The sequence below is a fragment of the Syngnathus floridae genome, chromosome 10 (assembly GCF_059516105.1).
Source record: "Syngnathus floridae isolate MCC-2025c chromosome 10, RoL_Sflo_1.0, whole genome shotgun sequence".
NCBI classification, from domain to species: domain Eukaryota; kingdom Metazoa; phylum Chordata; class Actinopteri; order Syngnathiformes; family Syngnathidae; genus Syngnathus; species Syngnathus floridae.
In genome coordinates this window covers 8852747-8873049 of record NC_142422.1, presented here as the reverse complement: position 1 = coordinate 8873049, position 20303 = coordinate 8852747, and the positions used below count along the sequence as shown (strand labels likewise).

At 40.8% G+C, this 20303-nt stretch overlaps 1 protein-coding gene across 2 annotated transcripts; it reads right to left on the bottom strand.

The window, feature by feature from the left end:
- Positions 1-425: 425 nt before the first annotated feature.
- klhl32 (kelch-like family member 32) lies at positions 426-20283 on the bottom strand. Of its 2 annotated transcripts, none has more exons than XM_088387444.1 (11): positions 20100-20283; positions 18986-19107; positions 17613-17790; positions 14334-14441; positions 11588-11686; positions 8486-8701; positions 5138-5864; positions 4405-4463; positions 2080-2272; positions 1422-1516; positions 426-1198 (listed from the first exon to the last, which is right to left on the bottom strand). In XM_088387444.1, exons 2-11 carry the CDS (start codon positions 19006-19008, stop codon positions 1037-1039), a joined length of 1860 nt encoding a protein of 619 aa, XP_088243570.1. In that variant the 5' UTR covers positions 19009-19107; positions 20100-20283; the 3' UTR covers positions 426-1036. The 2 variants fall into 2 exon arrangements, with proteins under 2 accessions (XP_088243570.1, XP_088243571.1); XM_088387445.1 differs by having other exon boundaries at positions 17613-17787.
- Between the last annotated feature and the right edge of the window lie 20 nt (positions 20284-20303).

The window sequence follows — 20303 nt, the reverse complement described above, 5'->3', positions numbered from 1 at the left end:
ATTCTAAATTCCACAAAGATGGATGAAGGCAAGCTTAGTGATCCCTATTAGGAGGGAATACAGTGTGTAAAAGGCATATTATATAAGGCATAATATTTCACAGTATGTTCCATTGCAAGCCATAGAAATTTCTTGCAGTGTGACTTAAGTTTGCTCCTAATCACAAAGGCATGGTCCTGTCTGCCACAATCACCAAGTCTCTTTTTTTTTTGGTCATTTTCCAGTTTCACTTCACTGCTTTTCTTTTCTTTGCACATCAGGGAGATTCTGCTGAAGTACTTCACACTTCACTCTCAGTGGTGTTTATAGAGTTCATGCATTGCTTCAATTTACTGTTCACTTATCTATTGCTGCTCAACGATCAGGCAGACTAATCCTTCATTTTCTACGGAGATTCCAGCTAGAACAATAATACAAAAATCACATTTACAAGTCATTTCTATTTATATTTGAAAAGTCAATATACATACAGTACTGTATTCACTTGGACGGGGACCGACAAGGGAAATGCAGCACCACAATGAATGATTTTTGGTTCAAACAGCCTACTGCTTTGAAAATCAGCATGGTAAATTGTTATCTGTGCGTTGAGAATACTAAGCAAATATATTGTTGAATGATAAACAAGTCTTAAACATGTTATGAATCTCTGACATTCCAGAAGGTTGTTAGCATGGTATTTATTCAACGTATATTAAAAAAAAAAGATCTGGCTGCTCAGGTTTATTGACATAGTGAATAATTAAGTATAGGTTGAAATATTTATGTTCCAGGGTTTGCATTTAGTCCCTGCATAATACTGGTTTATGCCTTTTGTTTGTTTTTCCTTTCTTTTTTGACACTTGGATGGCTGGTTTGCATTTCAAGGAAACAGGTTTCGCATAGAACAGCAGCAAGTCTTGTCAGGTGAGTTGATCTTATGTGCAAGAGTACTATCATTAACTTTATTTTCAATTCACATTTGCAAATACTGACTGTCAAATATATTACTGTTCCTCCGTTCTGTTTGCATCTTGACATACAACTCACGAGTAGTTTAAAGCGTACCAATCCTGTGATGGGGTACTTGGAGTGTCTGAAGGTTGGGGCATGTGAAATATGGAGCAGGTAAGAAACAAGTTGCTATTCCATTTGAGGCGAATGGCAACGTTGGCCCGTAGAAAACTTCCTCTTTTCCCTCTCGACTCAGATCAAGCACCTGAAACGAGACGTACAAAGTGAGCAGCATTATGTAAAAAAATGAATAAACTTTACTAAGATAGAGACATTCTGAAGGGTGAAATATTTTTTTGCACTAATTTGATGTATTGTTAAAATCTTCCAAATATCAAAACATTGCCGTTTCCAAGACACCATGCACCAAAGTGGCTGTGTCAAGGATAAGGGATCAACAGTTTCAAATGTTAAAAGTCCTCCCTCACCTGAATACATGCCAGAGGCTCATTGGTCCAAATGGAGTACCCTCCAACCACATAGATCCTATCATCATGGACTGCCACTCCAGACTCATTCTGACCTGAGAAGGAGAAAGGCTAATGAAGGAGACACTCTCAGTTTCAACTCCCATCTTCTTTCAATATGTACTGTATGGCATTCATTCGGTGACTAACTATAAACATGAATGCTCACTGGGAAGCTACACATAAATTAAGTTGTCCCAATCGGAATATGTAAAGACATTGTGGAGCATTGGTTGATTAGTTGGAGGACCTTGGTTGGGATCCCTGTTCATGCATGAAGTTAGCAGGTTCTCCCTCTGCTTGTGTGGAAATTTTGTATACTGCAGCTTTCTCCCACATTCTAAAATCATTCTCATTAGTCTGACCGATGAACCCAAATTATCCATGGATGTAAATGTGTGTGTAACTGGTGTCCTGATGACCCTGGTTAAGATAAACACTTAACCTTTCAATCAAACTTTTTTTTTTTTAATACATGGATCGTTTCATGGAGCTCTTGTGTTGGAGGTGAATGTTAATTTGAGTAAAGAAGAAGCAGGCTTTGTCCAACATCAGCTGCTCTGAATTCCACTCCACCACTTGTGTCTGTGTGTTGTGGGCGTTGTCCAATTTCCCAAACCTGTGAGGAGGCTGAAGGAGCAGCGCGTCCACTGGTCCACGTCCAGGCTGTATGAGTCGATGTGGCGAACCAGAACCCGGTCGTTATTGTAGTCCAGGTCATTCCCTCCGAGCACGTAAAGCTTCCTTCTCACCGCTGCCATCACGTGGTAGACGCGCCTCTGCAACATTGGACTGCGTGCTAACCACTGGTCCTGAAGAATAGGAGGACGGACAGGGAGATTCAATGAAAGGTTAAAAGGAAGAGAGGAGAAAGAAAGTGAAGGTGAATGAAGAAATTTGGGTATTCAATGTATGCTCTATATACTCGATAAATAATGTGGCGCCAAAGCTCTGCTTTGTACAAATAAATTCACTCCCTATTTCTAACTATATGTTTTAGCCTTTCTATTTTTGTCCCTGCTGATATTACTGGGTGAAATTGAAGCCGATTTTCCGTTAGACTATGGAAGAGAGAAAGAGAGATAGAGAGGAAGAGAGATTGAGAGAGAGATTGAGAGAGATTGAGAGCGAGAGAGAGTGAGAGAGAGCAAGAGAGAGCGAGTGAGCGAGTGAGCGAGTGAGCGAGTGAGAAAGAGAGACTGAAAGCGTGCTTGATTGAGGCACAAAAAGTGTGTATGCGTGTGTGTGTGTGTTGACGTGTGGCCATCTGTTGAGGGTACAGTCAGTGCGGGGTTGCTGTTGCTCTGGCAGGTGAATGTAGATTGGTGGTGAATACAAATGAGCCTCTCTCGTGCCTCTCTCCCTTGCTAGCAGGCCGGCATGAACAAACATAGAGCCATATGGATGTGCGCCTCACATGTAAACATGCCGCATACCTCCACATTATGTGCAGTCTTAAAAAGATGCAGAGGCCTTGCATGTTAACAGCTGGCTCATATGCATACACAAACAAACACTGGAGCTTACTACATTCCACTGTAATTGGCTGCATGAGACTATTCTACTTCAAATCATTTTTGATTGGGCTGTACTTTAATTTCATTGGGCAGTCATTTTCTACCAGGCTGCCATGACATTGCATGAGATGTACTACTACTATTAATAATAATAATTTATGAGAAAAACAACCTCTGTATTGATGCCACAGCCAATGGCAATCACATTTATGGCATAAGCGGCTGAGTATGCAAGTTGCGCCCATGAAAAAACTTGCCAAATCTGTGACAATGTCAAACAGCTCGTTTTGTTGTTGCCATCGATTCTGCTTTTGAGCTTTTACTGGTCTCTGCAAACGTGTGCGCTGAAACCTCAATTCGTAGGAGCGTTATTCAGCACTGGTCAAAGTGGAGAGAAGACTTGGAGTACTGTGTGCTAATATTGGTGCAGTGACGGAATAACATCTTTTGGTGAAGGAATTTTGATGATGGCAAGCGCAATCTCCCTCACTGGAAAAATAATGCTTGTCATCCATTGGAGGCTATCTCAATGGAGAGCGATATCCAGATGAGATTGTCCAACAAGTGTGTGAGTCCACATCTCCATAGTCGGGGTTCCAAACTCTATCCTTCAATATGATAATGCTCGCCCCCACAAAGCTCGCCTTATCAGGCACAATTTTAGTGAGAGAAGATGGAATGACCGACAAGCAGTTCTAACCCCATGGAAGGCTTGCAGGGTCAGCCTGGGTATGTCTTTTTTGTTCAAATTTTAACATTCAATCCACCAAATGACAGTCAACGGCGGTTTGGTCAGAGAACATTTAATATGTTTTTCATGGGTGCAACCGAGATACTCACATCTGCTGCTGTCACGCCCGTGCCAGAGCACGCTCGGCCGTCAACTGCCCTCAGCCACACCCCTTTTGTCACCGTAATGTCTGTCACCTGCTTCCTCTTGTTACCCTGTGTATTTAAGCCCTATCCGTGTGTTTCTTCCTGTTGGTGTCTACTGTTCTGTCCCATCCCTGTCCGTGCCCTGTGGGCCTATCATTTGGTTTTCCCTCGGTCTGTCTGGAGGCTCACGGTCAGTATTTTAACCTTGTCCAAGTGGACTTATGTCACTCTGTCTGTTTGCCGGCCGTGAGTCTCTATCCCGTCTGTGTCTTCGGTTCCCCACCTACCTCCCATCTAACTACCTTTTACCTCAATAAACCCTGGTCCAAGCTGCATTTGGTCGCCCTGCTCCATTCCGTTCCTGACAGCTGCTCATCCAACAAAAGTTTCCTATAAATGTGGCATCATTCTAAAGTGTTTGTTTCTATTAATACTTCATTCTTAGCTATTCCCATCTAGAATGTGAATGAGATGAGGTAGCCATGCACGGTACTGGTTGACCAAGAAGAAACAACCATTTGTGCCATTATTGTGACAGTACAAATATTTACCTGTTCTGGCTCGTATACCATCAGGCGATTCTGGTATTGAGCTGTGTTTGTCACCCCACCTGTGAAACAAGATAGATTAAAGAAAACAGTAAAGGATATGCAGAACTGTGCTTTTTTTTTTTTAAAGGAAATACTTTAAATCAGGGGTGTCAAACTAATTTTTTTCGCAGGCCGGATTGTAGTCATAGCTTCTTTCGGAGGGCCATTATGACTGTCAACCCAAATAAATGTATGAGCACCTCCTATTATATACAGTAAAAGCTACAAAACAAACTGACAAATAACTTGGTTTCAAATCAGATGAGTAAAAACTGTTCAAATGTATATATAAAAAAAAGATATTAAAAGTGAAGACAATTTGCAATTCTAGTAATGACATGTATTTGATGCACAATTTGTCTTCGCGGGCCACATAAAATGATGTGGCGGGCCGTATCTGGCCCTCGAGCCTTGAGTTTGACACCTGTGCTTTAAATGATCAAACATAGAAAGTGTGGCATTTATCTCATTGCTTCAACTTTAAACTGATGGGGAAGTATTCTTTGAAATTTGGAGTATATCTAGTGGATTGCTAAGGTCCATTTATTTTTTTTCCCCACTGGGACGCAAATGAGATCTTTCCATTTGTCTTGTTACAACGGTGTTGGTCATAATTTTTTTTAGATGAATTGTTTGACTAGGTGTATCTCAGTAATTTGGTGCACATAGCATACATGTATTGTTGGGTGTTTACCTGAGACCCAGAGCAGGTTTTCAGCCACACAGCCTGCGTGGCATGAAAGCGATCGGTCAAAGGGTTGCACATACATCCACTTATTCTTCTTGGGACAGTAACGCTCTACTGAGGGAAGCACCTGCCTCAGCTCGTTCCTGCCACCCACTGCATACAGGTACTGACCCAAAGCTCCTAGTACAAAATGTTCTCTGCAGGCCTTCATAGAGGCGATCTCAGTCCAACGGTTTGCCCTGGGGTCATATCGACAAGCAGTCCTAACTGCACACGTCCTCCCACTGGTGTGCTCCATCTCGCCTCCCACAACAAAGAGGAAGTTTCCCATTACAGACACACAATGGTGGCTGCGCCCGGTGGGCATTGGTGCCAACTCGCTCCAATTGGAGGCTCCCGCCACACGCACGTGCTCCTGTGCAGCCGGATTGAAATAACGCAGCTCTCGGACTCTGCACACTTCACGTTTTCTTCCCCCGGCTATATAGAGAGTGAGGGATTGGAAGCGAGGCCTGGTGCGAGCTGACTGGTGAAGGGGCTGTGAAAAGGTGCTGTGATGATAGTCCAGGGCTTCATCTACCAGAGCAGCAACAGTGGAACTGGACTGCACCAGGGGATGGCTACAAGCTAGGTGGTGCAAGGTTGAGACGTCCATCAGGCCATAGCGGACATGTTGCAGAAGATCCGCAGTGTACTGGTAGCGACAGTCATGTTCCAACCACATGACGACAAACTAAAAGGGGAGAACACAGAAACCGTGATGAATGTTACAGCACAGAGGCAATTATCAAGTAAAATCTCGAGAGCTGTAGCTCATCATCAGCTTCAGCAAGCATTATGATGAAAACTTAAATTTCTCCATTGTGGGAATAACAAAGGCCTTCTCTATTCTACCATCAAAAAAAAAAAAAAAAAAACTATTGTCAAGATGCATCAAGAGATCTAATAAGTCCTTCTCCCCTGGTCAAATAACCATTTTGGTTTATGTGTCCTGGTATGATAATTTTAATTCACACTGCACAGTTGATGTTGGCAGGCAGAAAGACACACACAATAATCAAGCATTGTCCTTTAGTGGGTATATTTAATACATCATCAAGGGCTGAATAAAAACAGTAAGAGAGGATGAACACACTGATTAACAAATAAAAAAGTGCAGGGGGGATTTGAAGGGAAGAAACAACGGAGGACTCCTAATCGTGATTATTTTTTCCAGATACCTACAGGCTATTATGAAAAACTCAGTCAAACCAACACAACATCTAAAAGTCAAGACTGTAAATATCCACAGGCACAGTCTTTTGTTTAATGCAGGCGAACTGGGTAATTGAACTTGAGAGCTGTGGAAGGTTATTTAGCCGCTGTGAGGTGTGAATGTGGGCAAGATGTCTGGAGATTACCGATTTCATTATCATGTAAACAATGTGATGTTGCTGTGAAGATGACTTAGTAGAAGATATATATTTTTTTATATATAATATAAGTGACAATTGTGTTGTTGAGAAGAAAAGGAAGAAGATGCATGTGCACGGTGCATGCATAAATCATAGATTATTATCTAGCCTCAGTCATTGCTCTTTTTTCAAACATCACTTAAAGGTGGAAAACTGCAACAAACACGCAAGTCAGGATTCCATCATTTTGTGGTGACTGCAGTCTTTGCTGTCGCTCACCCTGTTTTTCTCCTCTTCATAGCGCTGAAGTGACACCGCGCATGCCTGTGCGTGTGTGTGTGTGTGTGTGTACGTGTGCGCATGTGTGTCTGCGTGTTTGCACGGCGGCAGCTGACTGTGAAGGTCACGCTGCATCACACAACTTCCTCGGGGCACAGAATAAATCAACTCCTTCCGCTCCACGCTGGAAGAGCAAGCGCATGTATGTGTGTTTGCGTGTGTGTAAAAAGGGTAAAGTGAGGGAAAGAGATAGTGGCAAAGAGGGGAGGGATGGGGGTGCGCTACATGAAGGCAAAGTAAAGGAAGGCAAGAAAGAAGAGAGGGGAACAAAGCCAGAGAAAATGTGATTTTCCGAGCATGAGAGTCTCTGAGAAAACTCAGGGTGACAATGATTGACAGCTCAGCTATATCGGTCTGATATTGGTGTGCAACACCCCGCCCCCCTTTCACAATTTTGGACGATGGCCCTCTCTTCCTGTCCGCATCCGTCTGATGCTCAAATTAACCTTCTGGGCGCAGTGAAGGAGGCCTAAAGCAGCCTAATCAGAGACTGATTATGGCGGCGGCGGATGGTTAAGGGGTCAGCGTAATTGTGCCATCAGAGGCCTGATTGTTTTCAATCAGACGAGCGGGCGACTGACAGCTGGGGGATTGGGGCCCTGATGGAGGCGCGGAGGGCCTAATCAGAAAAGAGAAGGGGAGAACGAAAGAAAGGGAGTGAGAGCGCAGGAAGGAGGGAGGGCACATGGGGGGAGGCTGATTGGCGCAAACGAACAGTCAAAATGGCAAGTCCTCACGCCGCACTGGCGCCTCACGCTACCATCGACGCACACACCTTGACACTTCATCAGACAGCCACACAAGCCACGCTTGCTTGCTTACACACATGCATGAATGCATGGCAATCAATCACATACACATTCAGAAAAAGTCCACTGTGATTGCAGGTCAACACAAACAAACATTATATGAGGTGCAGATGGCAGTGTTTAATTTGTTCTATTAGCAGAGCGTTTGTTTTGGATCGTGTCAATCATTTCTGGTTGTCTATTTTCCAGTTGTGTACCAAGTTACAATTAGTCTTGAGTTAAAACCTGTTATATGGCTTCACATTTTTCTACATCATTGGGGCAGCTTGGTCAAGTGAATGAGAATGCGGCCTGTGACGAAAGGGTCCCTGGTTTGATTCCCTTCAACGTCATTGGCAGTGGGATTTGATTTTATTGCAAACTGTACATCATCTTTGTTCTTTGTCCAAAGAGTCTTATACGCTCCATTCAGAGATATTAGAACCGTGAAGCCAAAGCCATTATTTTTGCCATCAACTGAAAAAAAATATGGAACAAAGATGAGAAAAGAGATTAAAAAAAAAATCATTTTCTTTTAATGTGTTTCTATCGGAATCTGATACACTATTTCAATTTTTTAGGTGTACAAAATTATTGGAAAAAATAATTATATAAAGTGAATAAATGTGGCGCAGGGCCATGTAGTTGACACATCCACCTCATAGTTCAGAGGTCGCGGATCCAAATCCGGGCTGGAGTTAAGTCCCTACCCCACTGAGCAGCTGACAATTGCGACAAATGTTGCGTTCACATCACAGTTTGTTCAAGGTCGCAAATGTTCAAAAACATTCACTGGACGTTTAAACACACCTTTTAAACACACATTTCCATACCTTCCATATCTCTTCTTCACTCAGCGAGGTGAGACGGTCACTCTTGAGGACCTCCTTGAGAAGGTGGAACGGCAGCTGCAGGGCCTCCTCCTGCCTTGTCTGGCTCAGTTCAGACAGGTGACCCACCAAAAAGTCCACCACAGCCTCCTCCAAAGAAGGAAGGTGGAAGAGGTCGGCCACACGGTACAACTCCAAGTAGTTGACGCTGCTCAATTCCTGCAGACATGCAGAGAGAAACTGTATATAGTACAATAGAAAGGAAGTACTTTACAAAAAAGGATGAAAAAAGACGAACGGGGAGCTTTCCTAAAATGTTCTATTAGTATCCGTACGGTACAACACACTCCAATATTACGGTAAAATCTAAGTTCTAGTTAGCAAATGCGACAAATTCCCATTTGCCAAACATTTATTATTGAGCGCATGTGCTTTATCAGACAAGCCACAAATGTGCAGTTTTTACATTAAGCCTAAAATGATTTCAATCTCACAGTGTAATGAAAAAGCAGTGAGGGAGAAAGGCAATAAGTGTTGGGGGGCGGGGTGGGGGGGGGATCAAAGTAGATTGAAAATGTGGAATACGACTGCCACCTTCTGGCAATGGTGAATAGAACAGAATGTTGGAATGAATGTTGGACAGTGCTGTGGCTATGTGTAGTACTGTACCTGCAGATGACATAAATCACATCCATATTCTGCACAGGAGACAATGGATACACATTTGAACTCAGCTTAGTTTATTTTTTATTTTCATTAAACAAATTGAATTACGGTTATGATGATTGCTGTCCTTTTAATTAAATGAAAGTACCGTGCACCGTATGAATGGTTTTGATCAATTAAGTATTCACTGCACATCATTACTCACAATTATGGGGGTAGGTCATGGTGACACAACTCAAAGGGATTTTTAATGCCAGTATTGATGCAATGTGTACGAAGTAATCAATAATAATCATTTGACCTTGCCTTGGGCTAATACCTCTAATGCAACATCTGGTGCAACTCGGGTCAGATGTAAATATGCACAAGTACATATTGTTACTGACATTAATAAACCTGACATTAATAAACAATCACTTAGGCTCTTCTATTTAATATGATATATGCTGTTGCTGCATAACACCAGAAACCACCAGATGGCTCACAAGAGCAACGTTTGGTTTGTACTGTGGGTTAAATAGACACCAAACACACTGCAGATGTGTGTAATAATTAGAGCGGTTCTGAATGCACTTATCTTGTACTCACACACAAGTATTTAACGGGGGAATTTTAAAATGTATGTTGTGCACCTGATAGTCGATTAATATTCCCACAGGAATGGCTTCAGGATGTCCAGTGCAATAAATCTCCTGATCTGGACATGACATCTACCCATGCTTAAGAGAAACCAGTGTGCTTGTATTAATAACATTTTGAGGACATAGATCAATGTCATCGATGTTGGTGAGGTGCAACTTGTAGTGTGCCAAAAGATGCCCTGTAAATTAAAATTATACATTGTACGTATAGTAGGTCGGGTCTTGTGACAAAATTTTGGGCTCAAGCTTGGCTCGACGCCCCTTCAAGCCAGAAGAGAAAGCTGTCCAATCCATTTATACAATCATAAGTGTGTTGAAAGTGTTGCGAAGCCTGACATAATCACGGATATAGGAAAAAAATATAAAGTCAATCCTGGTATGGAGCATTGCGTGTTGAATAAAGGTGTAACAAAAAACAGTACATGCAAAAAAAGTCCCGCAACGATTCATTCTCACTGGAATATCCTCACCCCTCTGTCCATAAAATGCTGACGTATCTGAGCCAACTGCACGCTGTGCACTGCAAGTCCCTTGCTCAAAGCCCTTTGACCAAAGCTTGGATGAAGCTGGCAGAGAAATGTCTCAAACAGATTATACTTTTGAGTTGGCAGTAGGAAGGGGAGGTTGCCACTATGACTTTATCTGCATTTTTGGCTGAGAAAAACCTTTGCATTAAAGGCATGCAAGGTCATCGTTCCAATTCTCCTGACATCCAAAACGATGGGTGCATTCACTGACTAAGCAGAGAGAGACGTCGGTCAAGCTCGGACACCTGGCAAGGCACTGTCACGCAAGGGTAGAAACCAATGCAGCCACTAAGACACGTACGCTACTGTTTGAAAGTCATTTTGTCACCTCTCTTAATAACACCTCTTAGCTTAAGCCAGCAAAACACGGTCTTCTTCATTTAATATGGAAGAGCTTTCTGCTGACTGACCAAAACTCACCTTTGACAACCTTCTGTCAACGGCAAGCGTGTGCTTGATATATTTTCATAAATAATACCACTGCGTCATATTTGCTTTTTCATACATAATATATTTTGTTGGAGAGACATTTTTCTCTTTTTTTTAAAATTGTTTCTGCCTTTTTGGTAAACACATTTAAATGTGCTTTACAGACAACAATCAGTAAAAATTGGAACACTCAACTGTATTTTTGAAGCACTTTAAATAAAACAACCATCGTTACATACAAAGTGCTGTAATTGCAAAACATCGTCCGCCATTAATGTGACCTACTGTACAACTTGTGTAACTTAATAGATTTTTTTTTCTTACATACCTTTTAGAGATGGAAGGGGCAATAAACAACCGAGGTAAGAGTGATCACTCTGTGTTGTGTTCAAAATTAACCAATCACATTCAAACATTCAAACTTGTATGAGAGTCAGCACACACTTACCACAGCGTGTGGGTGTGTGCGTGTGCATGCATGAGTGCGTGCTTGCATGAAGCTGCTTAGGCTTTTGGCTTCATAGCTAGTTTTTGTAAAATAGTCTGGTGGAATCAAATGCATTGTGGGGAATGTGCTACATTTTGACAATGGGCTATGAATATATTACAAAAAAGCCCAAATGTAGAATAAAATGAAAATAAAATAACAATAATAAAGGAATAAAGATATTCCGAACTGTGTCATTTTTCGACATTCCTCTTCCATTTCTCATAGCAAAGATACCAACCTTACAAGCAGAATGGAACTGTTATGCACACCCCAATAAATACAGTAAAGGTATAGAAGCATTATCTAAGACCTCCATGGTGTCAGGCAAGGAGCATGTTAAATGTTTTTGTACCTGGATGAGGTAGTGGGAGCAGATGCTAAGGAGCTCCAGCAGCTGAAGGTGGCTGCCAGCAGACAACACATCCTGGATCACCGCTGGCTCCAGCACAATCTGCCCACAGGAGAACATTGTCATAAACTGTATGTCATAATAACCCTTAAGCAATTTACAGATGTCCACGAAAAAGAAAAGAAAAACAAAGTAGAAATGTACAAAACATCCTCGAAAAATGATTCAAATTATCCAAATCCAAATTGTTTGTTTTAATCTTATCCCGTATCAAAATGTGAAATTAGCTGACTACATCCATCCACCTCACTAGGGTTACAAGTGAGGTGAAGTTGGTACACTCTGAATTGAATGACAGCCAATTAAAAGGCACAAAGATGGTACAGACAAAAAATTTTCACACTCATCTTACTCAAGGACAATTTGGACTCGTCAATGAACCTCACATGCATGTTTTTGGAATGTGGGAGGAAGCCAGAGTGCTGAAAGTGTGTTTGTAAACTCGCTCCTTTCTTTGCAGTCAAAAGATGTGGTTTGAAGTATGAAAGCTTCAAAGAAAATAAACTAGTGACCCCAAAAATAAAAATTAACCTAACCAAAATATTTGATTGATTCAGTGAAAATAATCCAGCACTAGCTGGAACAGAATGTTCATTCTTTAAAAAAAAAAAAAGTTGTTTGGAACAAAAGTCTAAATTACTAGGCAATGTCCAATCTGACTGACTGACTCGACATTAACATTTGTATCAGTGTGCTGAAACTTTTCTCGAACCACACAATTTAAGATTGTGTCTTTTTCCGCTTTGTGCTAACATGGTACCTAGAGTAAATTTGTAAAATTGTGAAAGTGAAATACAATGATGGGCATGTCTAACATCTTTAGCACTCAGGTAAAATAGATTTAAAAGAGGCCGAAGTCTTGGGGAATTAAGCTGTTTTACACACTTGTGTGTTGTTTGCTTTTATGATGTTAACAAAATAAGTAATTTCATGCCACTTTCCTCCTTGCACCTGTCATGCTTTATTGCTCTTTTGTTGTTGAAATCAGTTTTGTCCTATTTCTAGTTATGAGCGCCGAGTGTCAAAGTGGACTCAGTGCTCCAGTTTTCATTAAGTGGATTGGGTTGCATGTTGGCCAGGGCACTTATAGATCACTGCTGTGAGACTTAGTTGGGGACTTGAAGACTGCTTTGCACCCTGATCGTCGGTGACTTTTTGAGATTGAGTGATGAGCCTGAAGTTTGAAATTCATTCATTATTCAGCAAAGTTCTTTGGAGGGAAGGATGGTGGTGGACGTTTCCAAAAGGATAGAAATGGATGCAGCAAAAACTTTCTTCCAGAAGAGGCAGCAACACAGGATGACCAACAAGAATGGACTGAGAACCACAACTGGTAGATTTTATCTTGTGCAGATGATATGTTGTATTCTGAAGATCAGTCAGTAAACCGTAAAGCAAGTGGTAGGGGAGAGTGTGGCCTGCAGCAGAGGATGGTGGTGTGTAAAATGACTCGTGTGGTGGTGAGGAAGATTAGGAAGACAGATGCAGAGCATAGAACCATATGGTGGAAGCTGAGAAAGGAAAAAGGTTGTGCGGCATTATGAGAAGACGTGACACAGGCTCTTGGTGGGTAAGAGTTTCCAGATGACTGGATCAATACAGCCAAGATGGTGAGAAAAACAAGCAGAAGAGTACTTGCTGTCTCTTCTTGAAAAAGCCATGGAACTTGCAATATAACATAACATAACATAACATAACATAACATAACATAACATAACATAATATATCACATTACGTTTGGCTTTGAGCTTCTATTGTTTAAAAAGGCATAAAACATCAACATTTTTCAGTTATAGCAAAAACATCCCGTGACAGCATGTCTGATCAACCTGACATGTGGGTGAAGGATTTTAGTGGGTTATTATTTACGATGTGAGGGTAAGCATATTGCCCTCATCTCATCTGCTATCATCTCCTCTGGGCTGACGAATAGCTGAGCCAACTGATGCAGGCGGCTTGCAAGCCTGCTGTTGACCTACTTACACCTCCAAACCAACTACTACTTGCTCATTTCCACTGTATAAATAAAATTAGGGAGTAATTACAACTTCAGTTTGCAGCATCTCGGTATCCAGTATAAACCACTCGGTTGCTTGTGGGACAGAATTTTGCTGATGCAAGGGTAAAAAAAGGTCATATGACCTGGTCAGACACTTGTGACTGGTGAGAGTACATGAATGGCAGAAAACTAATACAACCTGATTGAAAACCTACACATTGATCCACCGTCACGCTGCTGATTAAATGCTCTTGAGATTAAAGTGCTAATCTGCAAAAACCTTGCATCATTTTTTTAGATGACATATTTGGCTGCATGAAAAAACACTCAGAGGAATGTCCCTTTTAAAAGGCTCAGCTTAACACTAAATATTTTTCAATGCCTTTGTGTTGAAGATATAATTTGCAAATAACAGGATTAAAATATTTAAGTATTAATAAATCAGTACTTAATTGTAAAATTGGATAAATGAATAGTGACGGGCATAAAATGAAAAACGTGAAGAAAGATGCAGTACAGCACATTTTACTCATTGGCTGCTGAAAAATAATTATAGACATGAATACCAAAGCATCATAAAAAATCATGTCTTTTTAGAATTAATTAATAAAATGAAATTGAGAAAGAAAAATCCAGCTCTTTTCCTTCTTTGTTTTTATTCCTTCAACTAATTTCTGTGGATCTTCTTACCTGTCCGGTGTAGGCAAAGTCCAAGGCGTGTTTCAGTCCAACACTGGTCACTCCTTGCAGAGTCACTTCATCAGCCACACTCTCCACCATGCACAAGCTGAACATAGCCTGATCAAAAAACATAACATGGAAGTCAGATGAAGGACTTCACAATTTTCTCGAACAATTATTTGTTTTTTCCCAGACTCTCGACGTTTACTTATCAGTATTTCATACGTGATTTGTAGCTGCACTGCAAAATGAGTTGTGGAGCTGCACAACAACTCAATTATTCAACCAAGAGACAAAAGCCAAGAAACTTCCAGTATTGATTGCCTTCCTCAGCATAAATATAAATAGCACAATCAGTAATTTGCGATACACAGCACCTCTTGTCGTTCTTGGTCTATAATGGATGCACACAAACATGCACGCAAACATCTGTGCAAAATCAAAGCAGTGACCACAGTGTCTGTAGTCTGACCCTGCTGAGTGCAGCTTTGGTCATCAAAGCTATTGATTGCAGTCATGCCATGATGGGATGTCACCCACTGATCCGGGACTCAGTAAAGCAGTGTAACAGTAAAGAACAAAAGGGTCATGTTTCAAACAAGGACAGTATATGTATAGCCTACATTCACCATTCTTTTTTCCTCAATTTTATTCTCTGGTTGTCTATCAAAAGTGGAATTTAATTCAATCAAAACCAAAATTCTGTATTATGAGAAAATGATAGAGCACCGTTTTAATTGTCAGTGAAAGATAGATGCCAAATTATTTTTTTTTTTTGCAGAAGTGTAACCCTGCATTACAGTGGCAGACTGGTGCATCACCTGATTTGTCAGTGTAAAGAATAACATTTAGTTTAGCTATTTGATTTCATGTCATTTGACAGGTCTACCTAATGAAAAATCCAGTGTGTGCGCATAACAATGCGTCTTTGACCCAGAGGCAGGGCTGTTAAAACATCCTTCTGTCACAAAAACAATGCAATCCCTAACCCTAACCTCCAATGGCGCTTTTGATGATTCATGGCACACATGAACTTTAACTCAGCATCACCTCTCCACCCTCTCCTCAGGCAAATGGCCACGCGAGAGTAGGAACAACTTGAATTTGTGCCAAATCGTGTCCGGTGCTTGCACAGCCTAGTTGCTCTACCACAGAGCCAATTAAAAATAGACTGGTCCATTAGACACAGGGAGTGTGACGGTACAACCAGATGAATAATGGTAGCGGCGCAGTAGTTTGTCTGCACAGATGAGTGAAAAGGAAAAAAACTGCACTGTACAGGTTCATCCCAGCTTTTGTGTCATGACTGTGGGCATTGAAAGCGTCTGGTGAGCTGTCTGTCCCTCGCATGACTGTTCTTGACCTTGGTGTGAGTGCTAAGGGACAGCTGATGATGGATAGCTCTGCTGACTTGGGACCCTTGAGTCCAGCTCACTGCAGTCTTTTTCCTATGAAGCTACAAGAGGAGTACAGTGCTGCACTTAGCCTGACCTTTTGGGAAAAGAAAAAAAAAAGACGGTGTGATCATTCAAACACATTAATTCCATAAGTGCTGCATTTTATTTAGAGCAGTGATTCACAAAAAAGTTGCACAGAATTAATGGCAACTTTCTGTTTTTGTATGTAATAATTAATCATTATACATATATATATATATAGATTATATACTGGTATCGGCCAATGTCACGAATACTGATACTATGAAATAAAGCTGGTGTCGGCATCGATACCGATCCTCAGCCATCCCGAAATTGACAGGGCAGAAAATTCAGACCCCTGAATTAATTATAATTCAGTTATTGGTGTAGTCTGTAATATATCAGAGAATGAAAATAAAATGATCATTGTTAAAAAGCAAATATATTATTTTGATTCAAAGATAACAAAGATACAAAGATAATTTGTCCACTTTCATGCAGAACTACAGAAAACAGATATTTAATTATGAAAAACTGAAATTTGAGATTAAAAACTGTAATTATACATTATCAAAATAATCCTTTGATATTTTATATTTTTTGAATTAGCGGTACATTAATTGTATCACTAACTATACTATACAATATAACACATGTTTAATAAGTGGCAGAAAAGAAAGGAAAACACTTTGTGCAGGTAGCATACTTAATTCGGTTAGTTTTATTGTTCAGACTGTCGCTCAATTTAAGAAAAGGCCTGGAAAAGTGTTGCTGGGTCCAAAGGTAACACCGAAGTTTGTTTTGATCACTTCATTACATCTTGTTTGCCTAATCTGCACACACACAAAAAACTAATGATAGTTTAAGTCCTATTTCCAAGCCAATCTGATGGTTGCCAGGCAACCTCACTGTTCCAGGCAGTTTCTTTCTCTCATATCCAGTTGTTTTACTATTCCAAAGTACTTATCTCATGTTTTTAGCTGATATCAGTGTTTTAAAAAGAAATGAATTTGGACTCGCCTTCAGATTTGTCTGTGGGGGACAACGGGGGCATCCATGAGTGTGCAATGCTGGCGTGACTGATTTATTTTCCAGACGTTTTAGTAATGTGACAGCATTGGAAGAGACAGGTGACACATTTGAATAACTCACGCTTGGTCAGGTATTTCATTATAGCCACTCACCAGTGAGTCGAATGCTGTGTTCACACCACTTCTATGTGTACTGTGTGTGTGTGTGTGTGTGTGTGGAGGGGGGGTGAAAGCATGGTCACTACTAAGAGCAGCAGTTTAATCTAATAATCCAAATCTTGACCAGTACAATAATTTGGCTTGGTTAGTACTCGGCTTGGAAGGAGGAGAAGAGGGGTCTGACTCACTCGCCCAATCTTTCTGCAAGGAGAAGTAAAAATAACCTCTACTCACACAGACGACGAAATCCTACAGGCCGACTTGGACGAATTTAATCTGCCTTTCATTTTCAACAGGGATTAGATTTGATTTACTAATCTGCACTGTCTCTAAATCAAATCTCATTGGTGCTCTGTTCTTGTGGAGTCTACCTCATCTCCACAGTATATAGCTGCAAATATCAGCAAGTATCAGTTAAAGCTTAATTTGAGCATAACTTGGCAAGAAACAGCGGGGCTGAATTAGATCGTTTACCCTCAAGCTAGCCAATGAGCACACAGTTTGCATGTATTCAAGTGTAAGTAAGTCTGTCATATTTGTTAACTATGTTCGTGCGTTATTGTGTACTACTACATGTCATGGAAATGACTAATCAAAGGCAGATCTAAGAAAAAAAAATATGTGCATGCTTGAAGTTTGCCAGAGATATTATTTTAACGAGTATTAGATTCTACACTCACCCGGAAGTAATCACTGCATGCTGCCAGGATGGCTTTGTGAGCGTGGAACTTTTGATCCCCGGCCACCAAAGTGACGTCACATAGAAGACCATCTTTTCTCTGCTGGTTGAGGGCAGACAGGACTGAGTCCTGATGTGATTTGGATTGGCAGAGTCTCTGTCCTGTCAGCATCTCCCTGCTGACGGACACAAACAAATTATACACAGACTTAAACCCAACACAAAGCTCTTGGAATTTGTCTACGTCTCCTTTTTATTTGGTTTTATTTAGATTTGATGAATACATTAGTAGTTCAGAAGATCAACACAATTTAAGCAGCAATTAAACACCACTGAATAGCATCTTGCTGATTTTATGCCCGGCAATACCAACAATATTTCATCTTTTTAACAAAGATTGATATGTAGACTAGATTGGGGATTGTAATTTGTCAGACTGACTGAGTGTCTAAGTAACTGACAGGTAGTGTGATAGGTTGAAATGGTGAGTGCATATTTTCGAAAATCCTCCAGCCCTCTCCTCTCATCCGCCTCCCTCATCAGTATGCCACGCTGTGCATCCAAATCCATCTCTGTCCATTTAGTGTTGGCCATCCTTGTGAATACATTAGCCTGCCAAGCGACACACTCTGTAGTGTTGGGGTGTAAAACAAAGAACATAATGAATGCGTGTGGGTTTGAATGCATGAGCACACGTGCGCCTGTGTGGGGCCAGAAGTGAGACGACTGATGAGTCAGTGTGTTTGTTTGGAGACTGGAGTCTGCAAGGAGGAGCCCAAGAACAATTGCGCCATTGAAGTGAAAAGAAATGATGGCATTTAAAAGCCTAAGGAGGGACGTGATGCAAAAATAATTTTAAAAAAAATCTACAATTCCATATATTAGATTCTAAATAATGCAGATTTTATTGAGCAAAACTATCATGATGACAGTATTTTTTAAATAAAAAAAGGTTGTTAAAATCACCATAAAAATACATAGATTTTACAGATTAATAGATTATTGAGACTATAGATTAATGATAATATAATTAATAAATGATTATGATAACTATATATATGTATATATATATATATATAATATAGACTAATGATAATGTATGACTGCAAGCCTTGGGGTAATGTAAAAGGGATGTAAAAGGGATGAATTTTGACTCTCATTACTTCCTTTAAGAAGACCGCTCCAATATCCACTTTGTGTTTATGAGTGTAATAAATTAAAAAAGTAATTATATTGATTCAATAATAGTTGACAACCAATAATTACATGTTTATACAGCCAATATCACACACTACACACAATACATTGAGGTACAGTTTTCATTTACAGTAAATATTTTGTGTTCAATAACTATGGGCTGACCAGGTTGTTTACCTGAGGCTGCGTTCAGGAGGCATGCCCCTGGGTGCAGGGTGAAGGGACTTCTTTGGAGGCTGAGTGGAGGTGCTATATATCTCCTGAGGACTGAAGTCTCCTCGCCAGCAAAATACATCAGTCTGATGGGACAGAGCAGAGTGTCAGCTTTTATCAGTCCATCCAACGCACTCAAATTCAGTGTGGCAACCTTCTATGTGATGCGTGAACAAACCCAACTGCACATCAAGCATCGTGCCAACTTCTCACTTGACTCACACATTGGCCATTATCATTTTTACAGTTTCCTGGACCCGGGGGTGATGCACATGAGGATTTCAACTTCAGAACTATTACGCTGCACATCTAGATTGTATCGTATCTCACAGTGAAGTTGATAGCAAGCAGCCACACTCTGACTGGTACAATTCCAAACAGTAAGTCTTCTCATATAGCTATTCAAAAGATGTTTATATATGCAAACATGTGCATGCTTCATCTCATCTTCCTTTAGAGAGTGGTTCCCGGCAAGATATAGTTATCGATCCATTCGTGAGTGACCTTCAAAAACATGGCCACAGGCAAATGCATTTGATGGATGAAGTTGAGGTCTTGCATCTCCAATCATAGACTAATATGAGATTGTCACGTTAAATATTTGAAGTTATATAACAAAAGGGGGGGGGGGCACATTCCATTTCAGTGTATGTCCTATCCTGTCTTTTTGTAATTGTAACACAGATACTTATCTCACAGTCCTATGGCGAAAAATATGATGATCAGATGATCATCACAAGAAGTAGGCCATTTTCTGCAAACAATAACAGTCACTTGACTGAAAACAACTATGAGTACTATGCTATACTGGATGTCACAGACTAGACACAATCCGGATTTAGACACAAGATGAAAAGGTGAATGATGGTGAAGGAGGTTTGCGTTGCCAGATAAGTAGACACCGCGCTGACTATCACTTTCCAAAAGCTTCCAGCAGTCAAATGGGTTTCTTAGCAACAGGCTCGCGCCTTGTTCCAGCAAGTAAAGCCTCTTACTTCCATCGCACACAATATGTATTGCACATACTCACATTCGGATATGCATAGTTGTCAGTGCCCCATAGCTCACGCATACGCACCTCATATGTCAGTATCCTATCCTTGTCCGACTGCTTCTTTGACAGTGAAATTGTCCGAGCACGCCGCTATTGAAGCACATCTGCAGGTAAAAGAAGGAAGCACGACGATGGTGAAAAAGGCGTCTGTCAACAACACTTTATTTGTGTAGTGACAGACTGACAGTGTAACACCTAAAATGTTACAGCAAAACTCCGCCTCCCCGC

Coding starts and splice junctions, on each gene's coding strand:
- klhl32 (XM_088387444.1), bottom strand. CDS start 19,008: ATGCCTCCTGAACGCAGCCTCAG. Junction 8,702..11,587: donor GCTCCCACTACCTCATCCAG/GTACAAAAACAT, acceptor GCATGTCTGCAG/GAATTGAGCAGCGTCAACTA. Junction 2,273..4,404: donor TGGTATACGAGCCAGAACAG/GTAAATATTTGT, acceptor CCTATTCTTCAG/GACCAGTGGTTAGCACGCAG.